The 23,657-nt window shown below is 41.9% G+C and overlaps 1 protein-coding gene across 3 annotated transcripts in view; it reads right to left on the reverse strand.

The window, feature by feature from the left end:
• LOC132889765 (uncharacterized) overlaps nt 1–23,657 on the reverse strand; it is a 101,412-nt gene that overhangs the window by 33,982 nt on the left and 43,773 nt on the right. For all 3 annotated transcript variants that reach the window (XM_060926579.1, XM_060926578.1, XM_060926580.1), the window contains exons 4-6: nt 11,129–11,273; nt 10,463–10,579; nt 9,959–10,064 (exon numbers count right to left, since the gene is read on the reverse strand). In XM_060926579.1, coding sequence (XP_060782562.1) covers nt 9,959–10,064; nt 10,463–10,579; nt 11,129–11,273 — 368 coding nt within the window. The remainder of the gene's footprint in view (nt 1–9,958; nt 10,065–10,462; nt 10,580–11,128; nt 11,274–23,657) is intronic.

Consider the following 23,657-nt stretch of genomic DNA (forward strand, 5'->3'; position numbering starts at 1 on the left):
AGTGACCCAATCAAAGTTGACAGCTCTGGGAGATCATTTATAAAGCTCTGTGCAGTAGTTGACGTGAAAGTACGTTTAATACAGTAGCGTGGTGAGGTGCATATATTATTACTCAGACATATTTTGAATGAGATGAGACAATGATCTGAGATAACTTCAGACTGTGGAAGTATGACTATATTGTCTACGTTTAATCTGAATGTTAGTATTAGATCAAGGGTGTGACCACCATTATGGGTCGGTCCTATGACATTCTGCTTAATCCCGACTGAATCTAAGATGGACACAAACGCTGTTTTTAAAGGGTCTTCTGGGTTATCAAAGTGAATATTAAAATCTCCGACAACTAAAGCTTTGTCTAAGGAAATAACCAAATCTGAGATAAAATCTGCAAATTCAGAAAGAAACTCAGAATATGGCCCCGGGGGCCTGTAAATAATAAGCAATGGAATTAACTGGGTAGACTTATTTTTCGAGGCTACATACATTATATGAGTATGAAGAACTTCAAATGTATTAAATTTATAACCAGGTTTGTGTGTTACACCTAGATAATCGTTATAAATAACCGCGACGCCTCCTCCTCTGCCAGTTAGACGAGGCTGGTGTATATAACTGTATCCAGGAGGACTCGCTTCATTTAATGCTATATATTCATTTGGCTTAATCCATGTTTCTGTTAAACACAGTACATTAAACTTCTGATCAGTAATGAGTTCATTAACCATTAGCGCTTTAGATGTAAGAGATCTAATATTTAATAGCCCCACCTTTAGATCAAAGGTGCTGGCAGCAGCTGTACAGTCAGTCTGATCTAATTTTATATTGATTAGGTTACTGGAACAAACTCTCTGAAAATTTCTACCTTTTTGTTGAGCTCGGGGAACAGACACAGTCTCGATGTAGTGGGCCCTGAGTGACGACTCTGTGCAGCTAGCAGACAGTCGGTTTAGCCTGTTCGTCTGCTCCCTGGCCTTGGCTCTGGATTGTCAGAAATTAACTAGGCCTGTTCTGAGACTATGACCTATGCTGCAGGAAATGAGAGCAGCACCTTCCCGAGTGGGATGGATACCGTCCCGCCCTAACAGGCCAGCAGTGCCCTCAAAATTAGCCCAATTATCTATAAAGCCCACACTGTTTTCAGAGCACCACCTGGACAGCCAGCAGTTCAGCGACCATAACCTGCTGTAAGCTACATCGCCACGCCGCATTGGGATGGGGCCAGAGCATACTACAGCATCGGACATCGCCTTCGCTAATTTAAACACCTCTACAAAGTTACTCTTAGTAACCTCAGACTGACGAAGGCGTATATCATTAGCTCCTGCATGGATAACTATCTTTGAGAACCTGTGCTTGCCTAGGACCCTAAGATTACCTGCTATGTCCGGCGCCCTGGCTCCCGGTATACACCTGACTAAAGCTGCTGGTGCCCCTAAAGGCTGAGCTAATTTCACGTGCCGTATGATAGAGTCCCCTATAACCAGAGCTCTTTCAGGTTTCTCAGTGGGTGCATCACTAAGGAGAGCAAACCTGTTCGACACGTGACGCGGAGAGGAGTGGTGCTCCCGTGGGCGAGCCTCAGCGGTAGCTTTGGCTCTGCGCTTATGCCGCCGAGCCGTCACCCATTCGCCCCGCTGTAAGGGCTCTAATGCCGGAGTTGGGGGATTGCTAACTCCACCTAGGGCATCCAGACTTTCCCTAACAGAAACTACACTGTTCTGACGCTCACTAACCTGCTCTAAAGCCTGGACACGCGCTTCTAGCACTGAAATCTTCTCCGTCAGAGAGCTAACTAATCTGCACTTATCACAAGTAAAGCTAATAGAGCTATCGCCAGTGACGGAGGAAGAATGACTAAACATCCTGCACTCAGCACACTGAACAGGCTGAAGGTGTGCCATGATGAAAAGATTCACGTACCTTAAATGAAGATCTGTTGATATTAAAGCAGATCAGATGGCCTCCGCTTGTGGACTTTACACAGGAGGAGAAAAAAAGAAAGCTTCCGGTCTCGGCGTTCTTCCGAAAAAAGAAAGAGAAAAAACCAGAAAAAAAAACGGAAAAAGGAAAGCGAAAGTGAAAAGTACAAAAATGAAAGCGACAGTATAATAAAAATGAAGACGATACTGGAAATTTATTTATAGAAAAAAAGTTAAAAAAAGGATTAGTAATTAACGCCGGCACTCGCGGGAAAAAGGACTCGGCGCGAACAACTCAAGTAACACTCAAGTAATCTCCTTCACCACATCTAGCTGATAGTTGTTTATGGTGATGGTTGGCAAGCTTTCAGTGTCCTGGCCAAAGACATTTGTTTTCTTAGACTGATCATCAGTTTGAAGTCCTCACAGGCTTGGGAGAAACAGTCCAGAAGATTCTGAAGATGTTCCTCCTTGTAAGTGGTCAAGTCTGCATCATCTGCAAATAGCATGTCTCTGATAAGAACCTTCCAGATCTTTGTCTTTGCCTTCAGTCTGGACAAGGTGTAAAGGTTTCCATCTGACCTGGTATAGAGATAGATTCTGTCAGTTGATGTTCTGAATGCCTGCTTAAGTATGACTGCAAAGTAAATTCCAAAGAGGGTGGTGGCAAGTATGCACCCCTGCTTGACTCCGCTCTTCACATCAAATGGAGCTGATTATGATCTGTTGAACTGGACGACTCCCTTCATACCTGAGTGGAATGACTGAATCATGCTCCACAGCTTTGATGGACAACCAATCCTTGCAAGGAGTTTGAAGAGGCTGTAATGGCTCACAAAGTCAAAGGCCTTTGCCAGGTCTATGAAAGCTATGTAGAGTGGTTGCTTCTGTGTGCTACATTTCTCCTGAAGCTGTCATAAGGCAAAGATCATGTCAACCATTGAGCATTCCAACCTGAAGCCGCATTGTGATTCTGGGTATACTCGGTCAGCCAGCTTTTGGAATCTGTTAAGGACCACTTGGGTGAATACTTTCCCCAACAATTCTCAGCAAGGAGATCCCCTGGTAGTTATTAGTCACTGCGATCACCTTTGTTCTTATACAGGGTGACAATGTTACAGTCTCTCATGTCCTGAGGAACTTTCCCCTCCTCCCAGCACTGACAGAGAAGTACATTGAGGTGTTTGAGAAGTGGCCCTTTTAAGCTTTTGAGGACTTCTGCTAGGATTCCATCCAGCCCTGGTGCTTTTCCCGTATGCAGACTGTCAATGGCTTTGCTGAGCTCCACCTGGCTAGGCATCTCATTGAGCTTTTCCATCACAGGCAAGTGCTCCACAGCTTCCAATTTGGCATCTGAGCTGGTGCTCTCATTGCCATACAGGCCTGAGTAATGTTCCACCCACCTCTCCATTTGCTTACATTTGTCTATGATAGTTTTGCCGGTAGCTGATTTGAGTGGCGCTATCTTGGTGTATGTTGATCTGACAGCCTTCTTGATTCGGTCATAGACACCCCTGATGTTTTCTGTGTCAGCTGCCAACTGAATACTTTCATAGTTGTAACCAATAGTTGTTGGCACATCTTTTGGCTGTGCACTGCACTTTACTCCTAGCTATTCTGAGGGCTTGCAGTGTTGACAGTATTGGCTGTCGCTTGTATTCCAGCAGTGCGGCACACTTTTCCTCAATCACAGTGTTGATTTCAGTGGCATTTACCTTGAACCAGTCCTGTGTCTGCCCTTGCTCCCTGCCAAAGACAATGCAATGTCATGGATCGTGTCCCTGAGATGATCCCATCTCTGCTTTGTGGCTCCCTCAGGGGGCTTTGCTCACAGGGCATCTTCCAGGCTCCTGGTAAGTGTCTTCACCTTCTCTGGGTTCTTTGCTTTGCTGATGTCAATACATAGCTTCTCTGGTGGTTTGGCGCAATGAAGCTTCTTGGGCTGAATCCTGATCTTGCAGCAGACCAGTGAGTGGTCTGTACTGCAATCAGCACTGTGGTAGGAATGAGTCATGAAGACATTTCTCAGTTGGCAGCACCATGTGAGAATCAGGTCCAGCTGATGCCAGCATTTGGAACGGGGATGTCACCACCAGGGCAGGAATTTCAAGAGGGCCACGAGGGCCATGGCCCTCGTGCCCTCTCAATTTGGCCTTGTGCCCTTGGAAAAAAAATCTGTCGTAAGGCCACAATGGCCTTGATGCCCTGCCGTTTTGTAGTCTGCCTTGTGACTGCCAATAGGCTTTAACATCACCTGCGTTTATTGAGAAAAAAATACGTCTTTTGATGACATTCTGGATTCTTATTGGGCAACTCATCAGTGGTGGATCGGACTCGAGCCTGGCATGAACTATTCCGATGTGCTATAATGACACCAATCTATCACCAGCCAACCATGAGACTTAATCAAACACATCCCCCGCCCACTTGTGTCCGCATCTGAGATGTTGAATTTTCACAGAAGGAGGGAAGAAGTTGACTGAGGTAAGACTGTGTGATAAATTAACGAACGAATAAGATAGGAATTTCAACATAAAGGGCTTAAGTTTGTTACCGTTAAATAAGCATTGCTTGTACAGTAACATTATGTCGTTACAACGTTGACCCACTTTTAAAGTGCCGAGTACCGACTGTAGCCGCTAACAAATGCTAATTAGCTTGCTGTCAAGTTTTTCCTTTGTCGAGCTTTAAGTGTAAGGTCATGGATGTTACTATTGCTTGTTCCTGCCATAATATGATACGTGATATGTGCTGTTGTCTGTTCATAGCCACTTTTTTAATCTATGCAGTTAGCATTGTTTTGTTACTAGCATTGTATGTTTCTTTTTGCTGTTTAACCGAAGTGTAACTGCTGCCATCTTGACGAGATCACCATCGCAAGAGATTTTATCTCATTGTTAAAAACAGAAAAATGCAGGCATATTGTCCAAGGAGCATGCAAAGTGCAAAGACCTTAAATTGCTCTGTGTAAATTAGAAAATGGCACAACTTCCTCTGTAGCCGTCAACGGACAAGCACAGACTTGTCCTTGTTTTGAGCCGATCACAACAGGGCAGCACTGTGGCCTGAGGTAAAACATGATAGTTTAAGTTTGTTTAAATTACAAAAATGAGTACACCCAATGACTGTCTCATATACTCTTCATATACTCATACTGTTTAAGTAATGCAATAAAACTAATCTTTAAAAGTGGAATTTACTCAAACTGTTTGCACAGAATGAACTTTGGGGTTAACAGTGTAATAGTGTTGCAGTGTTCTGCAAATTTGCAATTTAATATTTCAGATCTTGAGACATGAAAGTGCTATTTTAAAAAATAAAAGGTCAGAAATGTTTTCTTTGTTGTCTATTTAGTTCATTTTATTTCCTCAATAATTTTCCTTGATTGAGAAATCGGTCTGGGCTCTTATGGGTTAATCAGTAGCCTGCATGCTAGTATATGTTCCATTTACAGTCAAACATTTTGATGTACTCCAGGCTCAAATTTTGATTAATCAAAAATCTGCATAGTAGTACAGTCTGAAGATGCTCTTGCACATTCGGTGTCAATTGAACAAAAATTATGGGAGGATATAGGTTTAATAAGTTTTACAATTTTTGAAGTGAGTGATGGATTGATAAGTTTAGATGGGGAAGTTATGGCCTAATGGTTAGAGAAACAGCTTTGGGACCAAAAGGTTGCTGGTTCGATTCCCCAGACTAGCAGGATTGACTTAAGTGCCCTTGAGTAAGGCACCTAACCCCCAACCGCTCCGGCAAGAGTGGTGGTGTACCTTGTGTCTGATTAGCCAAAGAAAAACTGATGATGTGATCATCAGTTTGGGCATTGAACCTAACCAACTGAGTTTAGATGTGTTCAATATTTTCTTCTCTTCAGACATAGTGTAGGACAGGGGTCTTCAATCCTATCCACAAAGGGCCAGTGTGGCTGCAGGCTTTCATTCCAACCAAGCAGGAGCTACACCTGATTTCACTTGTTTAATCATTTCACCCTTGTCTCCAGTCAACAATCAAGTGAGCCTCCAATTTGGCTGTAATGAAAGCCTGCAGCTACACCGGCCCTTTGCGGATAGGATTGAAGACCCCTGGTGTAGGAGATGTTTCTTTACCTGCTTGATAGTTTTGACTGAGACTCCAATCTTCCTCAGAAGAGTCATTAGTCCTTAAATTAAATTCATTATAGACGTGAACTTAAAATCATTGTTTTATTTTATGGCCTTGGTGCCCTGGCTTTTGGCCTTCATGCCCTCAAAAAATTGACAGCACAAAAGGCCAAGTGGCCTTGCCCCTAAAATGACGAAATTCCAGGCCTGGTCACCACGATACTTTGTGCTGCGGTTTGTTTCAGAGAAGGTGTTGGTGATGCACAGCTCACAGAGTGTACATACCTCAAATAACCATTGCCCATTCTCAATCTTGCTACTGATTCCAAATCATCCCAGTCAATGTGGCCAGTAGACAGTTCCATCATTCTGCTGCTAAACAAACAGCTGATCACACCAAGGTGCTCGCTGACTGCCGATATTTATTAGTTTAGTCCTGTTTCCTTTCCTTTTTTTCTGGCTTTCCATTATTGTAGTCAGTCTTTCACGTTTCATTCGCACACTCGCGTCCTCCATTTTTCTCTCCTGTTTCAAATTTGTATCCCACAATGCCTTGCTTGAATGGGGAAAGCCCACCACATGATGCTTGAACTGGGTCATGGTGAAGCAGGAAAAAATGGCAGAGAATTTAGGGACACGTGGTCCTAAATTCATTAATTGTGTCACAATCCGGTCCAGTCCATCCATGCCTGAGTTTGTGGGACCTCCATGCCGGCTCCAGGCTGGATCCGGGACAAGAATTCAGTCCTGCCCTGCTGAAGGCCATTTTCCCTGAAGCAGCACTCCCACACCTGCTACCACTCCTCTCCCATCAGCCAGGGCCTTCTTAAGAGCTGTTTGGAGCTACTCCAGTTACCAGACTGTCTCCTGCAAATTTTCCTTGCCTTACTACAGCCATTTGGTATTGTATGGTGTTATTTTTGCCTCATTAATATTTGTAAATGCACAGAAAGTGATCTACAAATAGTCAGGGGTTTGTACATGTGTTTTGATATCCACAAATGTAAATTTAATATTTGTAACTTGTATTTTGGTCTTTGCAAATAAATGTGTACTTGTAAATATACTGTTTTTCATTTGCAAATCAAAAATACATTTGTAAAACTGACAATTCTGTTTGTGAAATGTGAGTCGCATTTGTGGATCAGCAATGACACGCATTCACCGCTTTTTTCCTCTGTGGCGTATTTTTGAGACACTGCAAAATCCACAAATGCAGACAAAATCCACAAATGCAGACAAGATCCACAAATAGCCTCACATGCACATTCACGTCCACTAGATGGCAGTGTGGTAAGACAACGGATCTGACAAGTGCTAAGACAAAGGAAAACACTGAAATTGCTGAAATTGTAGAGTGCTGAAATGGAAACGTCTGATGGATGGGTATGTTACATTGATGAATTGTCAATTATGTGTTGTTACGAAATTATGTTAGCATACCTCATAGTCTCTTGCTAATGTAACGTCAGGTAATGTAAGGTAGGCTAAAGTTTACCCTTAACAATAGTCTCGTCAGCTTAATGCTACATTGGCATAAAATATCCAACATTTGCTTTTTTACTGTTTGTCTGTGTAGTTTAAAGCTAGTTTTAGGCTAGAATTATAGATTTAGGCTACAGTGGCTCGCAAAATTTAGTAGACCAACACCCCTGACATATTTTACAGACACTTTGCTATAACTTGGTGTTATAATTTAAATTATAATTTTATATATATATATATATATATATATATATATATATATATATATATATATATATTATAGATAAATAAATAAAAAAATTTATAATATTATAAATGTATTATAAATTAAATATATATATATTTAATTTATAATATATTATAAAATTTTTTATTTATATATATTATAATGTATTAAATATATTTAATTTATTATATATTATAAAATTTTTTATTTATATATTACAATGTATTATAAATTAAATATATTTAATTTATTATATATATAATAAATTAAATATATATAATATATATATATATATATATATATATATATATATAATTTATATATATATAATTAAATATATATTTAATTTATAATACACATATATATATATATATGTGTATTATAAATTAAATATATATTTAATTATATATATATATATAAATTATATATATATAATAATTATATATATTTAATTTATAATACATTGTAATATATAAATAAAAATGTTTATAATATATAATAAATTAAATATATTTAATACATTATAATATATATAAATAAAAAATTTTATAATATATTATAAATTAAATATATATTTAATTTATTATATATAATATTATAAATTAAATATATATAATTTATTAATTATTAGTTAAATTATAATTTGGTGTCTGCATTTAACAATTGTGAATTAGTGAAATATACACAGCACACAGTGAAGTAAAGTACACACTTGGAGCAATGGGCTGCATTCTATGGCAGAGCCCGGAGAGCAGGGAGGGGGCACTACAGCCATGGTCCACTAGTAGGGATTTAACACTAACCAGTAGGTTAAAGTCAATTAAATAATTGAGTACATGTAACATTTTAGATAATGTACTTGAAAGCGGCAGACAACAACCGGTCCAACACCAACCTTGCCTTCTTCAGTCAGGCTGTACAGGACTTTGGCTATCCACTAAAGTAAGCTTGTAAAACTTGAGTTTGGATATTTTACATTACCTGATGTTACATTAGCAAGAGACTATGAGGTATGGTAACATAATTTCGTAACAACACCTTATTGACAATTCATCAATGTAACATACCCATCCATCAGACATTTCCATTTCAGCACTCTTCAATTTCAACGTTTTCCTTTGTCTTAGCACTTGTCAGATCCGTTGTCTTACCACACTGCCATCTAGTGGACGTGAATGTGCATGTGAGGCTATTTGTGGATCTTGTCTGCATTTGTGGATTTTGTCTGCATTTGTGGATTTTGCAGAGTGTCTCAAATACACCACAGAGGAAAAAAGCGGTGAATGCGTGTCATTGCTGATCCACAAATGCGACTCACATTTCACAAACAGAATTGTCAGTTTTACAAATGTATTTTTGATTTGCAAATGAAAAACAGTATATTTACAAGTACACATTTATTTGCAAAGACCAAAATACAAGTTACAAATATTAAATTTACATTTGTGGATATCAAAACACATGTACAAACCCCTGACTATTTGTAGATCACTTTCTGTGCATTTACAAATATTAATGAGGCAAAAATAACACCATAGTATTGTGACTTCTCAATTCCCCCTGCCTGTATTGTTCTGTGTTTTTGTCTAGTTTTCTGTCCAGTTTTTTGCTCCTGTTTTACCTGCCTGTTCCTTTGGATTGTGTTTTCTGCTTCCTTGGCCTGGGTTTCCCTTGTCCCTGTTTTCTTCAGTTTTTGTGCAGATTTTTCTGTCCTGTTTTTGTCCCTGACCGTGCCTGCCTGCTCTTCTGAGTTTTGACCTCTTGGCCTGTTCTTTGACCACTGATTTTTGCCTGAGCCCTATTGTACCTTTTTGCCCTGGACTTCATTAAAGTTTTTTTGTACACTGCCTGTCTTGAGTCTGCTCTTGGGTCCTCACTTCACCTCAGCTCGCCATTTCTGACAAATTGTTCTATTTAAAAAAAAAAAAGTGTAAGTCTGTGATTCTAATTCAGTAGCTTACAGTCCAATGAACAAAAATAATTGGGTGACGGGAAAGATGCTTATGACCTAAACTTGTATCTGAAAGGCAGTCTACCTTTTTAAAAGTAAATTTAAAAAAAAAAACACCGCTGACAAATGTCTAAAAACAAACACACATACACTTGCTTTCATTCCCCATGTATTAAATTCAAAAGAGATGCATCCCATACTGTATGTAATACATGAATGTTAATTAATGCTCTTTTTCCATGGCAAGGTGCGCACACACTTGGAGACTCACCCGTGTGTAATACCTGCTGCTTTCAGCATTTTGAGAGAGGCCTCTGTTTCCTTTGTTTCCTCTATCTCTGCATATTCATTTGATTGATAAACCACACGTCTTATACCTGTAGTGGGAATAGTAATAGACACACACACACACACATATATATATATATTCAGGATTCAGCTTTGATACATGACAGGGCATATTTAGTGACCCCTGCTCACTTAGAGCAGGTAAAACTTCGATAAAAACACAACCAGACTTCATCAGTAAAAACTCAGCTCTTTACCTGCTAGCTAACTAGATAAGCAATTTAACCTAGCAACATCCAGGTATTTCCTGTTGGGACGGCTCATATACCTGAGCTAAACAAACCATGGAAATGTAACAAAGCATAAAAACCCCTTTGTGATGAGACAGATTTACACTGTAAACTGTGTAAAATACATGCAGAATATTGCAGACTACTGTATAAAAGGCTGTATTTAGGGAAGGGTGTGTGTGTGGTGTTTCCTTTACCTGATTGGATGATGGCTTTGGCACACTCGTTACAGGGAAACAGAGTGACGTAAATGGTGCATCCTTTCACATCCGCTGAGGTTTTATTCATGATGGCATTCAGCACCGCATGGCAAACTGTAACCAGGATAAATATTTTTAGACTGGAGAAATAAATCAAGCAGTGATTTGTAAGGTCTTGGGATCTTGGGATCTTTAAGTCTTAAGAATCACACTTTTCTGAGGATGTAATAATCTGCTGCTGTAATTGCATTATAGACGTGTTGATAAATTAGAGTTTTAGAGTTAAAAGATTCAGCCGAATTTTGGTTCACCAGAATTAAAGAAGGTGGCTCATCAATCTGACCATTTACAGTGTTAATTAGTTTCAGGAAGACCGTTACTGCAAAAGTTCTAAAGTGTTCTTTAGCTAGTTGTGTTTGCAAGCAAAAATATTATGGCTTTAAGGGTTTGTGGTAAATGTGTTAATTTCTCTTAACTTCTGTGTGAGAAAATAAAGTAAGATGGAGCAGAGAACAGGAGTAAAACCCTGTTTGCACTGGACTGTCAAGTGACTTAACAAAACACTACAGAGGCACTAAAATGCCAGCCACAAAAACGTCACACTGGGTTACAGCTAAAAGAGTAAAGAAACATTTTAAAGCAGGCTGAAGTGCAGTAACTCACCATACCAGTGTTTTCTTCTCTTGTTATTTCTATCTTCAAATTCCCAAAACTCCTTTTTCAGAAACTCGCCCTTACAGCCATTGGGCATTTTGTTATAGCCGACACCTACAGTGTTTCCTTCCTCATTTACAATGCATGCACCGACCTACACACACACACACACACACACACACTTAGATTAAATCCTCTTCAGAATAAAGGGAAGCAGAAGAAAGTTGAGAAACTGATCTCAACCTCTCAGATTTACATAAAACGTTTAAAATAATCCCAGGGGATTTAACTATCAGCCTCTGAACTTCAGACCTTCCTCAGGACAAATGAAACTGGAAGAAACCCTGGGAAAGTGTGAAATTCAGACAGGAAGCATCTTTAGTAGGTTGGTGACATTGCTGATATTCCTCGAATCTGTGAAAAAAAGCTAATAAATTCTCAACGTTCTCTTTGCGCAGATATCTGTAAAAGTTTTTAAAAACAATTTAACAAAACAGAAATCGCACAAAAGAAAATATGAATGTTGTACCACACCACAATATTCTATACATGTAAATTAGGTGATTGGAATCAGTGATGCTACAGTTTTCATTCCACATGCTCTCTTATGCGCACTGAAACCGAGCAAAGGGCGCCAATACTATAATTTATAGTCAAAATACAGAGCCGTTTGAGCAAAGATTACCAAAGGATGGACAAGCAGTCATGCATTTTCTACACTACACATGAGAACACTAAACAGGGTAAATCAGCTCCATCATGTTATGTCCTATGTCTCATTATCTGTAGCCGCTTTATCCTTCTACAGGGTCGCAGGCAAGCTGGAGCCTATCCCAGCTGACTACGGGCGAAAGGCGGGGTACACCCTATGTATGGCACAAAACAGGAAATGAACAGGAAGCCATTTGAGATTTGCCCCAACGAGAATGGAAGAAAAAATATTATAATAATTTTTTGCTTTGCTTAAATTATTTGTATTTTTTTTCTACTTGGGGGGGAAAAAAAAGAGAGAAACTTTGGCAGATACTACACACTGACTACTGAAGATTCTTGCAATTTCTGTCAGAATCATAATGATCGTATATGTGTGTTTGACCAGTCTATGCAGTATTTTTAGGTCCATCCACATGCCCTCGGCATGGCATATGAAGGGTGTTAAAACTCCGTGCAAGTCCATGGGTACCACACAACTGTCTTGACAGTAGAAATAGTGTGACGCATGCATTCATGCCTTATGCTCCGTTTACACGTAGCCGGATATCAGTGGCGGCTGGTAGTCTTTCAAACAGGGGAGGCTGGTCGGTTACGATATTTCCAGATTTTAAAAGAAAAAACATCAATTTTGCCCATACTCTTGCCTCTGATCTGGCTGATTGTTGGCAGCGTCACAAACTGTGAAATAACAGGTTCTTTTGGCCCATTAGCCTACTGTCCAATATACATGATGGTGGTGTTGGAGGGGTATATTTTAACATTTTATATTTTAAAATTGTGGCATGTTGTTTAAAAATTGATCATTATTGAAAGCAGCTGTTTGTCAGGAACCTCAGCAGTAGAGCTGGGTGCCACACATTTCATTCAATGACACTTTCCCTATATTTTACTTATTTTGACTGAGAAATGTTTTATTGACAATTTTGATAACCCTTCACTTTTAATCCAGGTCTGTAGTGTGAAATGTTCTCGGCTGTGTTTTTGTTTAAAAATGTTTTCCAAATTGTAGCTGTGTTTAATTCATATCCAGAAAAAATATATATTCCAATATAATATAATCAGCATAAACATTTTAAATAGATTCTATATTTTTGGTCCATCCATGACATATTACTAAAGTAGCCTATTTACTGTTGTTGATGTGGGTCACTTGCTGTTAGCCAATTCACTTTCTCGTACCAGGAGAGCTGAAAGGAACCAAGTCAGTTTGAGGCGTTGGTCTACCCTGCTCTTTAATTTTACTTATTTCCTCGAAAGGAAGACTGGCAAATGGCTTCGCCAAAATTAAATCAGCAATGCTTGGCATCCGTGTGCAGCTTTCTTGCTAGCTGACTAGCCCCCTCAAGTTCAAGTTCAGTCACTCAAATAAACGAAATTTCTGGAACTAAGATAGCAAACTTGACAACACTATATTTACACTTTATTTACAATGAAAATATATACAAACTAAAAAAGCTGGTAGAAACCGTATGTAATGAATGAAATTGAAATGTAAGCTGATCTCTTACAATACACCACAGCACTTGTGAATCCGCATGGGACTGAACTGAAATTCACCGCTGCCTGTCTATAGTTGAAACGAGCTGTCAATCAAAGAAAATATCCGGCCGCTTTCACCAATCACCAGTCTCCTCGCGGAAACTGCCATGTCCCTCCCACTGTGAGGCTGGGAGTCCGTAGGCGGGCATTTTCGCAGTATTTGTCCAATAATCGTCTTGCATTTTGATATTGAAAAGCGCATAGCTCCCAAATGCCATTGAAGTGCACTGAGGCTGGGAGTCCGTGGGACTCCGTGGGCGGGTGTTTTCGCAGTATTTGTCCAATAATTGTCTTGCATTTTGAGATTGAAAAGCGCAGAGCTCCTAAATGCCATTGAAGTCCACTGAGGCTGCGCTGCATCGTGCTGTCACGAGGGGGAAAAACTCACGCACACATTAAAGTTATAACGGAATGATTTCGCACTGTAGTTGGGTTGAGCACATATATTTCTATGATTCTGGATCTGAAATAGCAATGTTATAAGGTCGGCTATAACATAAGCCTAGCGCAATTCATCCTACACGATGTTTGTCATTTTTAGAGGAGGCTGAGCCTCCCTCGTTGTCTTAGAACAATCGCCTGTGCCGGATATCTATGAAGACACATATTTATTTATGCGGTTGCACCGCTCATTTACACGTAAACAGAGGTTTCAGTCACTGAAAACGGATATCTTTGAAAACTCCGGGCAAAGTGGAGATTTCTGAAAACTCCGTTTTCATGCCTGTGTGTAAATAGTGGAAAACGGAGTTTTAGGTTTTCCCAACATCACGATATGCGTCACAGAACAATATTTGTGTCAGGCGCTCAATATTTTGGTTTGATGGTCTCATGGATGCAACACGGGTAGTCGTCCTTTTTACATATTTGCAAACACTTTTGGTTTGTTTGCATTTGCAAATAGGACTGCAACTGCTTTGAGGAGCAGAGGAGAAGGACTGCGAGGAGGGTCACAGTTTTTCAGGCACTTTTCTTCTCACCAAGACAAAGGCTTGCTGCTTACCAACGTCGCCGCCGTCATGTCATTTGTATTTTCATGATTCTGATAGGCTAATATGGCTTTGTACTTCTCCTTATACTGCCACCTATATGTTTGGCATGCTCATAATAGCGCTTAGCCGCGTATCTATGCAGATCCATGTAAATGCAGATATTTTGGAGAACGGTCTGGTGTAATCGTGGATGTTTTTGAAAACGGAGAGGCAGGGTTATCTGTTTCTATAGATACCCGAGTACGTGCAAAACTACGGTAAGCATTAAACTTTCTCACATGCTTTTGTGCTCTGTGTCTCAAGGACTAATCACACACACCTGTGGCCAATTTCGAGTGCAATCAGTGCCTGTTTAAAAGGCAAATGCAGTGGCAGATGAGGTCTCTGCTTCAGAGTCAGTGCCAGATGCTGACAGGGCAGCCTCTGCTCCACTGCCTGCTCCAGAGCCAGAGACCAACAAGGGAGCCTCTGCTCAACTGCCAGCTTCAGACCCAGCACCAGATGCTGACAGAGTAGCCTCTGCTCCAATGCCATCTCCAGAGTCAGTACCAGATGCTGACAAGGCAGCCTCTGCTCCACTGCCAGCAACAGATGCTGACAACACAGCCTCTGCTCCACTGCCTGTTCCAGAGCTTGCACACCAGAGGCTGACAGGACAGCCTCCGCTCCAGAGCCAGCCCCAGGGGCCGACAGGGCAGCCTTTACTCCAGAGCCAGGGGCCAAGAGGGCAACCTCAGTGAGAATGAGCTCTTTGCTGCACCACCCGGCTTCAAAGATATCGTCGCTCTACCACCTGGCTTCAGCATAGAGCCCAAGTTCTGGCCAGACCCCAAGCCCATGTCCTGTCTGAAGCCCAAGCCCAAGTCTTAACCGGAACCCAAGTCCCATCTGTGTTCTTGCCCATATTCAAGACCCAATCTGAGCCCAAGCCCCCACCTAAGCCCAGAATCTGGTACCATGTCCACCCAGAGCCAGAACAGAGTGCCGATGGCACAGCATCCAGTGCCAGGTCCTCATCCCTGGGACCATCCAAGAGGGGGTTTTAGCTCCTGGAGGGAGTTCTTTGGGGGTGGTTCTGTCACATCCATGCACGTTTGTGCCTCGAACTTCTACTCACGCATTCTGTGTCTCAAGGACTAATTACACGCACACCTGTGGCCAATTTGGAGCACAATCAGTGTGTGCTTAAAAGGATGCTGAGAACTCACACACAGTGTGAAGTATTGCGTTGACTCTGACCCTTACCAAGCCGTATGTTTACATTGTCCTTGTGGTTCCAGACTCTACTTTTGTGTATTTTGGATTCTGCTTTTGTCTCTGCCTTTGACAATCTGTTTGTGCCTCACTTAACCTTTTTGTGTCTGTCTACTGTTTATAATTCTGCCTGCTGATTTGGACTGTATGCCTGATTGTTATTTTTATAATAAAACATTCTGCATTTCCATCCGCTGCCACCAACCTTTACTGACAGAATACCTTGCCAAAACATAGATGTAGTGGAAGAGAACAGGCATACTGCTCAATGCCATGCCCGGGTTTCTGTGCCTCAGCCTGGATCAGTAATTTTTCTGCAGCAAGTAGAATTTAACACACCGGCAACCTACAATGGAATGGATTTCTTTTTCAATTAAGTTTTTTTATGAGAGCCTAGTAGAGCCCAAACCTCCAGACATTGCGGGTCTGCTGCATGATTTATTGGCTCACCAGACCAGCATGCTGGTGGGCTGAGTGCTTAGTGAAAGTGCAGCACCCATGCCTCTGGAGCTCCCAGGCATTCACCGAGGAACTCAAGTCCTGGTTCCAGACCTCCAGGAAAGAGTACTGTACCCCCATATTTTTATTTTCTAGGGGGGCCGAGACTCCAGAGGCTGACACAGCGACAGAGGAGGAGGCTGTCGCTCCAGAGCTGCCTCCAGAGGCCGATGCAGTGGCAGAGGAGGAGGCTGATGCTCTAAAGGTTTACATTTGTTTATTTATTCATACCCTTTTCATATACTACCTCAATATGCACACTCAACCCTGCACCTTATGTTGTTTGTGTCTGCACTTTGTTGTTTACTGTCTGCAGTTTTGCACTCTTGCACTTGATGTGTGTTGTAGAGTGCAGTCCTGTGATGTTTACAGTAGATTGTAGTCCTGTGATGTTTAATGCAGCACCATGGTCCTGGAGAAATGTTTTGTTTTAACTGTGTACTGTACCAACTGTATTTGGTTGAAATTACAAATAAAAGAACCTTAAACCAGAGATCCCTCCCAAATCTGACACAGTGGCATAAGTCTCTGCTTCAGAGCCAGCACCAAAGGCTGACAGAGTGGCCTCTGCTCCACTGCCAGCTCCAGAGGCAACACCAGAGCCAGAGGCTGATAGGCTGGCCTCTGCTCCACTGCCAACTCCAGAACCAGAGGCTGACCTCTGCTCCACTGCTGGCTCTATTGCCAGCACCAGAGGCCGACAGGGTGGCCTCAGCTTCACTGTCCATTCCAGAGCCTGCATACCAGAGGCCAACAGGACAGCCTCTGCTCCAGAGCCACCTCCAGGGCCAGCACTAGGGGCCAACAAGGTGGCCTCCACTCCAGACCCAGTGTCAGGGGCTGAGAGGGCAGCCTCAGCCCCAGATTTCTGCGAGAACAAGCTCTTTGCCATGCCACCCGGCTTCAAAGACGTCAGCGCCCCGCTGCCTGGCTTCAGTGCAGACAAGCTTTATGCCCCGCTGCCCAGCTTCAAGGACATCATCGCTCCTCTGCTGGGCTTCACCAAGGACAAGACTAACAACGAAGCTAAAGCCAAGTCCTGTCTGGAGCCTGAGCCCAAGTCCAAGTTTTGTCCAGAGCCCAAGCCCATGTCCTGTCTGGAGCCCAAGCCTAAATCCTATCCGGAGCCCAAGCCTAAATCCTATCCGGAGCCCAAGCCTTGTCTAGAGTCCGAGCCCATGCCCATGTCCTGTCCTATCTGGAGCCTGAGCCCATGCCCTGTCCAGAGCCCAAGTCCTGTCTGGAGTCCAAGCCCAAGTCCATGCTTCAACCAGAACCCAAGCCTTTGTCTGTGTCCTTGCCCATGTTCAAGACCCAACCCAAGCCTGAGCCCCCACCTTAGCCAGGATCCAGTGCCACATTCACCCAGAGCCAGAGCACCAATGGATGGCATGGTTTGTCACATCCACACACATCTGTGTGCATTTGTGCCTTGAACTTCTACTCGTGTGCATTTGCACTCTGCATTTCAAAGACTACACACACTCATGGCCAATTTGGAGCATAATCCGTGCATGGTTAAAAGGACACTGAGAACTCACAGATGGTGCAAAGTACTGCACTGACTGTGACCCTTACTGAGCCATGTGTTTATATTGTCATTCTGGTTTAGGACTCTAGTTTTGTGTATTTTGGATTCTGCTTTTGTCTGTGCCTCTGATGGTCTGTTTGTGCCTCACACAACCTTTTTCCCTGTCTACTGTTTATGATTCTGCCTGCTGATTTGGACTGTATGCTTGATTTATTATTTTTTATAATAAAACTCTTCTGCACTTACATCTGCCGCCACCAACCTTTACTGACAGCTACCATGGAGGACTGTGGGTAATTTTTGGTGAGGTACTCTTAAACTGTGCAAAAGCACCAACAGAAATATTTGTAGGCATCCTTTTAAATCTTCAAATAGAGGTAGAAACACTGGGCACTGTAGAGGAAAATGTAACTTTTAGACAATTCTTATGACTTTAGTGATCTTTAGAAAGGTAAGCTTTAGAGACACCATGTTGGGGAACAATATAATTTTCAGAGAATCTGTGCCTCTCAGATTCTTAGAAGGTCAGACACAGTGTCTCATGTTTATACAAGATGAAGAACACTGTTTGTGTTCTATTTTCTAGGTTAGTATAAACATGTGTACATGCCAGGACAGTGTTTTATGATAGAGAGGGTGCCAAGGCTGAGCACAATGAGATTAAGATGATATCTGATATGCTATTGTTATTTTGACAAGTATATAATGATGGGTGTGAAAATGCAGAGTGCTTTTCCGGGTGAAATTCTTTCATTCAGGAAAGCCCTCTTGCAAGTAGTATACCTTGAATTCATAGTTCAATAAATTCATATTTGTTTGTTTCTTCCTAACAGCCTCAGGTTTTATTACATTTTTACATCACAATTTTGGCAATAAGGATGGCATGTCACGAGTAGCGGGGAGGTTTTCAGATGCAAGTTTGGGGAAATTATCGCCCAACAAGTCTGATGAGCTCTCCGGAGACAGAATGATTCTTTACAAGTTGCCACGGACATTCAATGAACTCGTGGTGAGGAAAAGTTTTTCCCTTCCTGTTCTCATAAATTGATGATAAATGATTGTGTGCTGCAGAGAACTGTAGTTTAAGCAAGTGCTGTAGTAAGATGCATGTGTTGAGCTGATGACAAATTGACCATCAGGGTGCGCATTTGTGAAAGGGTGAATACATGCCAGGTTGAGTAAAGAGAAAAAAAAAGAGAGGAAAAGACTTTTCTGTTTTTTCAAGTAAGGTTTTGGGCAGACTAGAAACGTACCTGGCAGTAAATAATTGTGATCATGACACATTTCTGGGGTAAAACGTGAGAGTAAAACATGGTCTTTATAGTTTCTCTGCGATATTTAGGCCACACCAATTCGATTAGTTGGTTCTCGGAATCGCCGCTTGAAGAAAATGCAAAATGAAAAAAAAATCGAAATCAAACTCCCACCAAGAGAAAAACATTGTGGCTGATGTTTCAAAATACTGAAGACTGCAGGTCGAGGTCACTGACGTCGAAAACCAATCAAATTGCCCCTTTCACTTTAGATAAAGACTTGTGGAAGAAACATGCTTGTGGAGGGGAATCCTGCAAAGCCTGTGTTTGTGATTGTTAGGATATTCAGCGAACAGAAGCGTAAAATCTGACAGGTGTGTCAAAATTCAAGAGGGGGAAAACTTTGCACAGTTGTACTCAAGATGCCGTGAGCTTGTTAGCCTGCAATGTGCCAACTTGGACAACAACTCTGTGGAGGTGGGTTTGATTTATATATTTCATTGATTGATGTGAGGGGCAAACAAAAAATCATTCAAAGTATTTAGCCATCAGAAGTAGCTACTCCTGGTCAAATCTTTTTTTCCTGTGCATTGTAGATGTTCAACTGACTGTAATTCAATCATTTATTTAGCCTCTCTGTTTACTGGTTTGCCTGATAAAAGACGTGCAGCCAGAGCTAGCCCTGCTGACAAGGACAATACAAAGGGCAAGGACAATACACAAATTTACTGTAGGCCTACTGGGTTTATTCCCTTGTTCATTTTTTCTGGGTAGCATCCCTCTTGAGCAGGGCTGCCGACTGTTATGTAGTGAGCGTGAGACACACGCGTATGACTGCCCTCTCATGCCCTCATGCAACACACCTCCTGTTTCTCATGCAAAAAAATCCCTGCTCTTACTCTAGCCCCATTCACCTAACTGCATGCTGATGAATATTCATCTTGGTTAAATTGATCGCGGAGTTTTAGTCACATAGGCTACCGTCCGCATATCTGGTGAAACAGCGCGATCTTGTCGTTCTAATGCTATTAGTCACCCGTTGCTGTGATAAACTGTTTTCGTGACAGAAAAATAAGTTTGAATGTAGGCCTACAGTAGGCCTAGTCTACATTATATTTCATGCATTTTGCAATTCTGCCTCAATCCCGCAGCCAATTTTCTTGGTGCCTAGGTTCACCAACTCTTAAATGACAAACTGTACGCCTTTATCAAAATAAGCATGCGAACATAGAATGCTGAATTTTCGTACATTGCCTAATATAAATAAAATCTGCATGACAAAAAAAGTGTGGTGTGAGGTGTGAAAGTTAAGTTTATAAATTATAGGCCACATTTAGTTTTTCCTAAATACATTATGGATGTGCCCTGTGATGACCTGGCAACTTGTCCAGGGTGTACCCCGCCTCTCGCCCGTAGTCAGCTGGGATAGGATCCAGCTCGCCTGTGACCCTGTAGAACAGGATAAAGCCACTAGAGATAATGAGATGAGAGATGAGACATTATGGATGTAATTGCTAATATCTTTAATGAACATGAACTCAATCATGTAGGTTATTAAGTCATCGATTTATTTATGCCGCTTTTCCACTACAAACGCGGCTGAGCCGTGCCGTGCCGAGTCGAGCTGAGTCGAGCTGAGCGGGGCTGTTGGAGTTGCATTTCGACTACAACCGCGCTGAACCGTGCTGGCTGGAAGTGGGTGGACACATTGGGTGGAGTTAGCGAAAGTGGGTGGACGTCATGTGATGCCGTTAAGCAGCGCAAACAGTGACATCAGTGACAGTGGCGGAACAAGTCAGAGCCGGGCCGGGGGCGGGGCAAATGACTGGGCCCTTTATTAAAGCTTATCATAACATCATTTTAGGCTACAAAATGTCCGCAACTGCGGTGTTTACCAATTTCAACACTACCGGGTGCAACTATGTTATTTAGTACATCAAGTCCTTCAAACGAACATGTAACTCAGAAACAAAAAACATTAGGATACTGTACATGGCTCATAATAAAACATCAATAGCCTATACTGCGCACATTATTTGAAGGGCATACGAATGAGCGCTCAGAGGTTGCAACGCTGACAGGAAGAGTCAGAAATAAAAGGAGGGCAGTGCAAACCTCACTGAATGCACTGTGTTTACCAATTTCAACACTACGGGGTGCAACTATGTTAGTTTGTACATTAAGTCCTTCAAACGAACATGTAACTCAGAAACAAAAAAACATTAGGCGACATACTGTACATGGCTCATAATAAAACATCAATAGCCTACTGCGCGCATTATTTGAAGGGCATATGACGAGCCTTGCGCTCCGCGAACTCGTGCACGATGCTCTGTATGTCACTGATTCAGTGAGCTTTTAAGCGGTAGTCTCACGACCCGAATAGTAAACAATAAACATGGAGGACATGGAGTCGTTAGTGTTGCTGGTCTCGGTGCTGTGGCTTGTTGTCACCGACAACGCGGACAGATACTGGCAAGAGCGTATAGATGAGGCGAGGCGCATAAGGCTTCAGAAATTCTCGTAATTCGTAATTCTTCTTCTTCCGGGTTTGCGGTGTTTACAGATCCCAGCGCGCTCGCGGGGCGTGTGTGGGCATGTGAGGACACTCCTCCTCACCAATCAGTGCACAGGGGAGTGTCTGCTCACGCCCCCAACCTCAGTCGGCACGGTTTGGCTCGCTTCAGCCCCACTCCAAAACGGTGCGAGTTTTAGGGGCTAAGCAGGGCTGAAGCGAGCCGAGTCGTGCTGGTTTTTGGTAGTCGAAACGCGAGCCGTGTCGGGCTGAAGTGAGCTGAAGCGAGCTGAAGTGAGCTGAAAAAGGGTAGTGGAAAAGGGCCAATAGACTGTTGTGAATGTTGAGATTCATGGAATTTTGAAAAATTGGCAGCCCTGCTCTTGAGTATGGTGATCTGTGATGAAGGAAAAACGTTTTATCAAATAAATAAATAAATAAATAAATGGAACCTAATAGTTTGTATTCACATTCACTTTAAATTTAGATGTCATGCCTTGTAGCTGAAGCTGTTTCTTTTTTTATTTATTATATTCAGGCATTCATCTCACAGACTACACCTCAACTAGATAGTACCAAGGAGCATCAAAAACATGGAGCAAGTGCCCCTTTGTCTGCCCCTGTTAAAATGCTCATCAGAGACTTTTCATGCCACTACATTACCTACTATGTGGAAGGTGCCCATTGTGAAGAGTCTGAGTCATGTGTCAAACAGAATGCCTTTGACTTACTAATGAGTGCACAACAAAATGATACTCACCTACCTCATAAAATCAGCAAGGATAAACTTATTGCAACTGAAAGAGTGTACAACATGGTTGTAAAAAATGAAGACTGTTGTTTCAGACTTTTATTTTCAATTATCCTTAATGCATATGGGTGGAAATAAGCTATTAAAAGAGCCATATGAAATGTGTAACAATAATGTATTGTCTTTGTTTTGTTTCTCTATTATGAAACCCCTCTATTTCCACCGCTAATTTTACCATCAGAGCATTTTTTTTATTTTATTTTTATTTCGCTTGCTCGTTTCATATTTTTCCTGAAAAAATCCGAGAACCAACTAATTAAATTGGTGTGGCCTTAACACGGGGCTGTCAGAAATGAAGCCATCAGAGATTGCAAAAACTCCTGAAACCTATCCCTCTTGTCCAAAAGTAACAGAAATGTTAATTAAGTATGGACCAGACTCATGTAAGCAACTTAGGATGTGGGTTGAACAGTGCAGATTTCCAGAGGGAGGCAGTTTAAGTGTACAACAGATACAGAATCTTGAGGAGAGATTGAAACAAGTAGAGGAAGATAATGGAAAATAGAAAAATAGAATACAGGTTGATTGGGGTGCATTTAAAATGTGGCAAACGGAAGTTGCGATAAGAGATAAACGAGCAAATTCACATACATGTCAGGGTCAGTTAGAACGACAGGGAACTAATCAGAATTTTAGTGCTTTTACAGCTTCAGCGCCGCTCTCGCAGAGGAATGCTGGCATTCATCCAAAACTCAACCCGATGCAAGATTCGTTTCCTTCCCTTCTCCCTCCATCTTCTTCTCTGCCTCCAGAAACAATGCCTGTGTCACTTTCTGCTGGTCAACAAAATGCAGGACCATAATCAACCCATAGAGGAAACTGAACAAGGTGAAAGTGTCACACAGGTACTGACATCTACTCCAGTGTCATCGCACTCAAGGTCCCATACAGTAAAGAAGGGAATTGAAGGCTCCCCAGTGCATGCTGATAAAGATGGGGAGGTTTGCACAGTCATCCATATGCCAGTGACCACTGTAGAAGGTCCAGAAGGCCCAGCTATGACCTTCCATCCTTGGAGCCCAGAGGAGATTATGCAGATTGCTGCTGAAATAAAGGACCCTAGGCAGCATGGACTTCATTGTGCTGAGCAGCTTGACAACTTCTGTAAAATATTTCTCCCCACCAGCCATGAAATCTGCCAAGTATTCATAGAGAAACTGGGTTTGGACTTCAGCAAGATCCAGGACAAGTTTCCTGAAGAGGAGCATGCACACCACCCAGATTGGATGCATGCCAGTAATGGGACCTACCGAGAGTTCATTACTGGACTGCAGGATGCTATCAGAACAAGGTTTCCAGTCCAGATGGACCTCACACAAATAACCTGTAAGCAGCAGGATGAGACAGTGGCACAATATCTGCAGAGACTGACCATAGTGCGTGATACATACTCAGGACTTGAAAGACCAACCAGCAGGGATATACAGTGCC

The sequence above is a fragment of the Neoarius graeffei genome, chromosome 7, assembly GCF_027579695.1.
Source record: "Neoarius graeffei isolate fNeoGra1 chromosome 7, fNeoGra1.pri, whole genome shotgun sequence".
NCBI classification, from domain to species: domain Eukaryota; kingdom Metazoa; phylum Chordata; class Actinopteri; order Siluriformes; family Ariidae; genus Neoarius; species Neoarius graeffei.